Genomic DNA, 8,967 nt, shown 5'->3' with positions numbered 1-8,967 from the left:
GAACATCTTTATTCATAAGTTTTTTCCGTACTTCAAATTATGTCCCTAATATATTTTGAAGAATGGTAATCTTGTGGACTATATTGTGTGTCCCCAAAATTCATATGTTGAAGCGCTAACCCCTAATGAGGCTGTATTGGAGATAAGGCATATAAGTAGGTGATAAAGGTTGAGGTCATAAGGAAGGGGCCTTAATATGATAAGGCTGGTGTTCCAGTCTCCCTGTCTCCCTCCCATTCTCCTCTTTGTCTCTTCTTCTTTCCCTCTCTCCATGTACACAGAGGAAATGCCATGTGAGGACACAGCAAGAAGATAGCTATCTACAAGCCAGGAAGAGAGCTCTCACTAGAAACCAACTTGATGGTGACCTTGATCTTGGACTTCCAGCCTCCAGGACTGTGACAAAATTAATTTCTGTTGTTTAAGCCACGCGCTCTGTGCTATTTTGTTAAGGTAGCATGAACAAACTAATACACATAGTTACTTTGTATTTTAAAGCACCCATATGAAAATATCAATGTCCCTGGAGAAGGCTCACACAAGGGGCTGTTGTCAGTCATTCCCTCCCACCCTTGTACTAGTCATTCATGCTGCTTTCTCCTTTACAATGAAGTGAAATACTGGCACCTGGAGGTGGGACTTAGCTGCAGCTAATGAAAGATTGGCAGAGCTTCTGAAAGTCAAAGAGATTCAGTAGTACTGACTTAATGAATGTCAAAACAAGAGTTAAGAATTATTTAGATTTGTAGCAATGTTTTCTTTTTGCTTAATGAGTTGTATACATTGTTTATCAATATGAACGAACATTACTGGTCTTCTTCCTCTTCAAAGTATTTACTAAATCCACCCTTTCTTCCTACCTCCACTGCTCCAACCCTAGACCAAGCCTCTCTGGTCACATCCACCTCTCCCCTGATCTGTTCTTTGCACAACTACCAGAGTATACGTATAAAAAATGAAAACCAGATCACATCTCTTCCCTGCTCAAAACAGCTTTCTATCACATTTAAAATAAAATCCAAACTCCTCGCCATGTTATATTGTATGTGTGCAATGTTTTATATTGCCTATAATTTACTTCAAAACACTTCAGTATCAGCTGTGTAATATACCTTGTTTTTTCTAAGATGCATATTTTCCCACTTTTCATCACCTCTGAAATTGGGATGAATTTTACCATTAATGGTACAGCATAGTTTAATTAAGAGCAATTTTTCTTTCTTGGTGCGTAAGAGAATGATGGGTTTTACAACCTATGGACATCTTGGATTCATAGAATCAATGATTTAATGAAACGGTGTATTGTCTAAAAAATAATCTTTTGAAATATTGGTCTAGGGTGGGGGCAGTGGAGGTAGGAAGAAGGGAGGGGTGGGTTTTGTATATATTTTGAAGTGGAGAAAGAACAGGCAATGATTATTCATATTGATAAACAATTTATTCAACTCATTGTAAATTAGTTTTAATCCACACTCTGGGGGTGGTTAGTTAACATTTGAATTATCCTAATCAGGAATATAGACTCAGGAGTGGTTGGTTAGCATTTGAAAGATCCTACTCAGGTGTCCTTACCCCTAAGGTAGTTACACGCCCCACCCCCATGTTCACATTTTCCTATCTGAACCTGTGCTAAAGCAGGAGTTCTTACACTTTCTTTGTGCCATGGGCCCCTTTGGCCAACTGGTGAACCCGATTCAGAGTCATTTTTTTAATGCACAACAAGATAAAACACATAAGATTACAATTAAAACCAATTGTGTTGAAATGCAATTATCAAAATATTAAAGATACAGGGTGGGGTGGGGTGGGAGGAATTGGGAGACTGGGATTGACATATGTACATTACTGATACTATGTATAAAATAGACAACTGATGGGAACGTACTGTATAGCACAGGGAGCTCTACCTAATGCCCTGCACTATGGTAACCTAAATGGGAGGGAAATCCAAAAGGGAGGGGATATCCATACGTGTATGGCTGATTCATTTTGTTGTGCAGTGGAGGCTAACACAACATTGTAAAGCAACCATACTCCAATGAAAATTAATAATAATAAAAAAAGAAATAGAAAAAAATATTAAAGGTACAATTTTGACATATTAATATATATATTTCTTTACTAGCCCAGCAAATAACAAGATCTAGCAGCAGGTCTAATAATCACCATAATTTTGAAATAGTAATGAATTTAATGATCTTTTAAGATATTGGCAATAGCTATAATGTGATATGAAAATATCTTTGATATGTGCTGGTGACAAAGTCACTAATAAGACTGTGGTTTGTTGACTACATTCAGTAACAAAAAAAAAATAAAGGCATAATTTTTTCCCATCAAGGTCCCAGAACCCCCTGGATTCTATCCCCAGGACCCAAGGTTAGGAAACCTTGCACCACAGACTCCACTTATCAGCATAAAAGATGTAAGAAATAGATTTCATTGGTGAAATGAATTGCTTTCAAAATATGTGAAGTGGCTAGAAATATTGTCCAGGTGCTTCCATTCTTGCATGATCAGAATATAAAAATCTGACAAGCAAACCCAACAGCTCAGTACTCTTTGGAGTGGCATTCTAGGCCTCAGACTCTGTGTGGTCCTGTATCCCACTACATGATAGCCAGCCTGCCAGATGGCCCCCAGTGATTCTTTCCTTGTGTAGTTACTCCCTTTCCACACTGAATAGGGAAGAATGTAACCACTGTAATGTAACTGGTAGAATATTATGGAAATGACCAAATGTGACTCCCAAGGCTGGGTCAGAAAAGACATTACAGCTTCTGTCTTGCTCTGTCTTGGATCATTGCTCTGAGCTTGCACGTTATGAGAAATGGAGGGCCATGTGTTGAGGAACTGAGATCTGCCAACAACTAAAACTAGCTTGCTAGGCATATGAGTGAACCACCTTGGAAGAAGATCCCCGGGCCCATTCAAGCCTTTAGGTGACTGCAACCCTAGCCAACATCTTGACTGTAACCTCACGATAGACTCCCAGCCAGAAGCTGCCAACAAAGCTGATCCTGGATTCCTGACACACAGAAACTATGTGATATAATCAATGTTTGTTGTTAAGGCACTAATTGTAGGGTTAATTTGTAGCACAGCAATAGATAACTAATATATATCACTTAATGGAAGATTTTCCTGCTCCACCCAGAAGATAGGTTGATCCCGTTACCATATTATTAGGCCATCTGTTTCAGGTAAATCTTTCATGCAAGCAGCTTGCTGGAGTTCCTAAAGGTCAGACAGAGAGTATGTATTGATACTTCACCCAATTTACAAGAAGAGGCTATGTGACTGTTTTGACCCCTGATTGCTAATAACTGCATGTGTCAGAATTTAGTCTGACAGTTACCTTAACTGTAATGTTCTACCTAGTAAGGAGGTTGTGGGAGAGGCATAGCCCTCACTTACCTCTAATCTTTAGAGGCTCCCTAAGTCTACTAAAAACAATGGGTTTAGGTCTATTTGCATCACATTTGCAAAGGCCTGCAAGACCCTAGATAATCTGACTCTTACCTACCTCTCTGAACTCATTTCTTACCCCATTCTCTCACTTGTCTCTAGAAACACTGGCTGTATTCATTTGTTAGGGCTGCCATAACAAAGTACCACACACTGAGTGGCTTCAACAGAAAGAAGTTTGTTGTCTCACACTTCTGGAGGCTAGAAGTCCCAGTTCAAGATGTTGACAGGGACTTTCCTTCTCAGAGCTGTGAAGAATCTGTTCCATGCCTGTCCGCTAGCTTCTGATGGTTTGCTGGCAATCTTGGGTATTCCGTGGCTTATAGAACCATCACCCTGATCTCTGCTTTCATCTTCATATGGTGTTCTCCCTGTGTGCATGTATGTGTTCAAATTTCCTCCCTTTATAATGACACTAGTCATATTAAAAGCCCACCCTACTCCAGTATGACTTCATCTTAATGAATTACATCCAAATAAGGTTGCTTTCTAGGGTACTGGGGGTTCTGCATACAATTTTTTTTTTGGCCACGCCACAGGGCTTGTGGGATCTTAGTTCCCTGACCAGGGATTGAACCTGGGCCCTCGGCAGTGAAAGTGCTGAGTCCTAACCACTGGACCGCCAGGGAATTCCCCTGCATATGAATTTTAGAGGAGACACAATTCAACCCATAACACTGGCCTTCTTGCTGTTCCTCTAGCACACCAAGCTCATTTCCACCTCAGGTCCTTTATATGTATCAGTTCTCCCTCTAGAACGCCAAAGAAGCATGACTGTTCCCTTCTCAGAATACAAGTGTCATATGTCAACTACTCAAAGAAGTCTTCCCTGATCATCCTATCTAAAATAGCCCCTCCACCACACACATCATGGTCTATTCCCTTCCCTGTTTCAATTTTCTTCATAGCACTCCTCATTACCTGAAGTATATTTCTTTTTATTTGTTTTTAATCTGTCTCTCCCACCAAAATATAAGTTCCATAAGGACAGGGAGCTTGTATATCTTATTTACTGCTGTATCATCAGCTCCTAACACAGTGCCTGTTAGAGAGTAAGTATTTAATAAATGTTTGTTGAGTGAACATTGAATGAGCAAATGCTTACTTTGTTGATTCTCTGATTTAGTCTCTGGAAAGCCCAGTAGAATCAAGTTTTCCCTGAGAAAATGGAACTTACCCCAAACTCCTCAAGATATTCATTTTCCCCCTTGGAAATGAACTAATTTATAATCCAATTATAAAACAGTAAAATAATATTCCTCGTCTCCCCCAAAGTTACCTGTTTTTCCTCTCTTTATACTACCAGGAAGCCACCTGAGGGTAGCAAAAAATCAGAGTGAAGAATGGTCAGTTCTAAGGCAGAGGCACATTTTCAATCTTTCCTCAAAGATTGTCTGCCACCTGCTCTGTCTCCAGCCTGGCTAGTTTTTTTCCCTTCTGGTAGGCGCACATTAACGGGCCTAGCTGGACTACCTATTAGGAAAAATAGGGGATCCCTTTTCATTGAATCAGCTTGCTCAGAAAAGGCCAAGGACCTAAGCTGAGTTCCAATTGAGATTTCTAAATGTAAGAGCCTTAAGTTGGAGCAATGACTATATTTTGTTCTTATTTTTTTTAAGAGCAGTCCACTTTGAGATCTGACCTGCCACCTACCTCCCAGCTCTCAGCTGTATGACCTCTGACAGGTGCTAAGATAAAGTGGTAGCTAAACAAAGTCTCTAGGGGTTTTATGATTATTGTTTGTTTTCATATTTCCTTAACAATCAAAAGAAGGGCTCCAGCCCAAAATCTTGATGTTTATTTCACCTAAACTGAGGCTTTTCCTTAATAAAAAAAAGGGGGATTGTGTGTGGTTTGCGATCCGGGAAGATTCAAGCAAGGGGGGAAGGAAGGAAGTTTAGTTTCTAAACCATTTCTTAAAGGACAAATCTTTGTTAAATAAAGGAATCTAATTAAACCATTTTGTGAGACCAATTCCCAACTTTTTTTCCATTTAATCTTTCTCCCAACCTGCTTAAGTGTTTGAGCCCTTGTGAGTTGCAGACTCTGTAAGAGCAACACTTCTCAAATTTAATGTGCACATGAATCACCTGGTGATCCTGTTGAAATGAAAATTCTGATTCAGTAGGTATGGAGAGGGCATTATAGGTGGATCAAGTGGGTCTTCCGGCATTCACTTTGGCTTCAGTCCACCTCCAAACACCCAATGCACCCCTGTTTTCCAAAGTCCTCTGCTACAGTACCCCATTCTAACTACTCCTTATTGCCAGATGCCCCAGGAATCTATTATAGGTCCCCTTCTCTCTGGATCCTGCCTTCTGTGAAAATATGAGTTACAGGTGATAGTGGGTTGATTCCTTACTTCCCTCTCTCTCCTTAGAGCAGAGGCTTCATCCCCCACCCCCACCCCTCCATCAGTACAAGATAACAATGGAATTTAATTATAGCCTCTGGGAGCATAGCTTTTTAATTCCAATGGTAAGAATTTCCTACCCTATGACAGACTAATGAAAAGGCTGTATTTTAGTGGGGTGGGGAAGAGGAATGTCATTTTGAATTTCTCAAAAAATTATACAACATAGGAGACTGCCTGCCTGACTTACTTATACTTTCTCCTCTACCTCTCATCTGCCTTGGTCTCATTAAAGGCAACATTTTCTTATTTTAGAAGTGGAACCATGAATCTGTCATATTTCCATCCATTTCATATTTATGTACAAAGAGTTGCAATTCCATAGCCAGACAAGCAACAGAGATCTGAGTGAAGGTTTCCCTGTTGATGACAGTACATTATTTGGTGTTTACAGAAGGTAAAAGGATCCTGATACTATTTGACCAATATTTCACCCAATAATTTTTCTATAATTTCCTCATTTAGGTAGAATTGAAACTAGTTAGGTAAAACTACTTATTTAAGCTTTCAACCCACAGCACAAAATACTTTACAGGGCAGCCTATTCTCATGCTCATTTTTTTTTTTTTTTTTTGCGGTACATGGGCCTCCCAATGCCGTGGCCTCTCCCGTTGCGGAGCACAGGCTCCGGACGCGCAGGCTCAGTGGCCGTGGCTCATGGGCCCAGCCGCTCCGCAGTATGGGGGATCTTCCCGGACTGGGGCACGAACCCGTGTCCCCTGCACCGGCAGGCGGACTCTTAACCACTGCGCCACCAGGGAAGCCCTCATGCTCATTTTTTTAACGTCTTTATTGGAGTATAATTGCTTTACAATGGTGTGTTAGTTTCTGCTTTATTACAAAGTGAATCAGTTATACATATACATATGTTGCCTCCTCCCATGGACACACCAAAATTACAATTATTTACAGAGAAATTATTGATCAGAAGAACAAAAGACTAGCAGAAAAGATCTTCTACAATTAAAGATATAGAGAAGGAACCATAATGAGACGGGACAAAAGATGAAACATCAAGAAAAAGAACGAGAAGAAAAAATGAAAGAAACAAGTTCATACTATCACCTTTGCAAGAGGGGCTGAAGCCAGGTTGAACTTTTGATTTCCAAAACTTAGTCTTTTGGTGTAAGATGGCCAAACAAGGATGCAGAGCCAAGCACTGTGAAACCTACAGACACATTGAAGAGCTCAGGGAATACGACGTCTTTCCCACCATGTCAAAACTTCTGAAACCAATCTCCACATCCTCTGTAACCACACAATAAAGACTTGGGAAATCACACCAGAAAGAAAGGAAGGAAGGAAGGCCAGAAGCTAGACTAGGCACCTCTCAAAGAAGAAAACTCACTCAAATGGCCAACAGTTGAATTAAAAGATGCTCAACTGGGAGTTCCCTGGTGGCCTAGTGGTTAGGATTCCAGGCTTTCAATGCCATGGCCCGGGTTCAATCCCTGCTCTGGGAAATGAGATCCCGCAAACTGTGGGAACTACATGTGCCAACATGTATGAATCTCAGAGACACAATGTTGAGTGAAAGAAGCAAATCACAGGAGCATATATACATACAAACAGTTAGATTCCATTTACTTAGAGGTTCAAAAACAGGAAAAACTAAACAATATGTTGTTTAGGAATGCATTTAGTTAGTAAAACTGTAGAGAAAAACAGGTCAATGATTACTCCAAATTTCAGGATAGTAGTTACATCTGATGGGGGAGAGACTGGGGAAGAAGGGAAATCATGATCACAGAGGGACACAGAGAGGACTTTAAGATACTGGAAGTAAATATTCAATTTTTTAAACCTGGGTACTGAGTACATAGTTATTCATTCCTTAAAATTATTTTTTAAATTACATATATATGTTTTATATATTCTTCTGTGTATATTTCACCATTTTAGAAAAGGAAAAATATCAGTGCCCAGAACTGAACACACAACTCTAGCTAATCCATCATACTAGAATACAATCACCTCTCTCGTTTGGAATACTTTGCCTCTGTTTTTTTTGGACCGAGGTGTTCATTTGTACCTGCTAAATTTTCTTTTGTTTTATGTGGCCATTCTTTTCACTTGTCCTTCCAACCAGTCAAGCGCTCCCCAGAGCCAGATCATCTTCCAGGAGAACTGGTAAACAAAGTTTCTGAGCTAGCCAGGCTGAGGTCCAAATTGCAGCAGGCAGCTGCAGCAGCTCTTCTGAAAGCCCACCTTAAAGCAGCTTCCTTAACATGCGTGCGTTCTGCCCTGCTTTTCCTGAGATCATCTGTTTATAGCCTCAGCCTAAAATCTTCCTTATGAGAAGCCTTAGCGAATGTCTTATCAAGGAAGACAATGCCTCACATTAAATCATGTTGATAAGTTGATGGGAGAGAACATTCTCACCCAAGAAGATTGTTATTTCCTGAAGGGATAAAACCCCACCAGGGAAAACACCTGTGGTACTTATAGGTAGGGCTGGTCTACCAAAGCTGATAACATAGTTCTGACCAGAGGAGGAAGGCAGAGTGCATGTATTCATTCCTGAAAGCTTTGTGGGTAGGTGTGCATCTTTCACATATTAAAGATTCACAGTCCCTGAGCTGGACAGAGGTGCCAACCCTGAAGAATCTCTCCAGAATCCAAGTTGCTGAATCTTCCCTGCTGCCTACAGAGGCTCCAAACCACCACTTGACAATGGGAAACTGGGTGGTTAACCATTGGTTCTCAGTTTTGTTTCTGGTAAGTGATGTTTCACTTTCTAATAATTACTCTTAGAGTAAGGAGACATTATGTTTGTTAATATTTGTGAAGTTGCTTGAAAGGGAAAGATTCCATGCCAATATTGAGCTCATCAAGGCCAGTTATCAGCTGAAAGGTCCAACTCTAGGATTACATATATGTTTTATATACTTTTCTGTGTATGATATATTTCAGCATTTTAGAAAAGGAAAAAAGTCCAACTCCAGAAATTGATTGGTAAAGAGACAAAAATATAAACCACAAGTATTTGGAATTTCAGTCTGTTTTCATTTTTTGTCTTCTCTTTTTCTCTTCCATTTCACTTCTAACTAGTGCCATGGAGCATTCATTTCTCTCCATTCTTCTTA

The 8,967-nt window shown here is 40.1% G+C and overlaps 1 protein-coding gene and 1 long non-coding RNA gene across 2 annotated transcripts in view; both read left to right on the top strand.

Moving 5' to 3' along the window:
* Positions 1–341: 341 nt before the first annotated feature.
* LOC113609071 (uncharacterized) lies at positions 342–4,074 on the top strand. Its single transcript, XR_003428493.1, has 3 exons — positions 342–453; positions 2,342–2,425; positions 3,571–4,074. It is a non-coding gene; the product is annotated as an uncharacterized LOC113609071 (long non-coding RNA).
* A 2,937-nt stretch (positions 4,075–7,011) lies between these two features.
* The window catches only part of NOX1 (NADPH oxidase 1), a 35,419-nt gene continuing 33,463 nt past the window's right edge, over positions 7,012–8,967 (top strand). Inside the window, 1 exon segment of the mRNA XM_027086128.1 lies at positions 7,012–7,131. Coding sequence (XP_026941929.1) covers positions 7,012–7,131 — 120 coding nt within the window.

This window comes from Aethalodelphis obliquidens, unplaced genomic scaffold (genome assembly GCF_003676395.1).
Source record: "Aethalodelphis obliquidens isolate GAN/ISIS:26980383/991018 unplaced genomic scaffold, ASM367639v1 scaffold54, whole genome shotgun sequence".
NCBI classification, from domain to species: domain Eukaryota; kingdom Metazoa; phylum Chordata; class Mammalia; order Artiodactyla; family Delphinidae; genus Aethalodelphis; species Aethalodelphis obliquidens.
The sequence above is the reverse complement of the archived record's forward strand: the minus strand, read 5'-3'. Positions and strand labels throughout refer to the sequence as shown.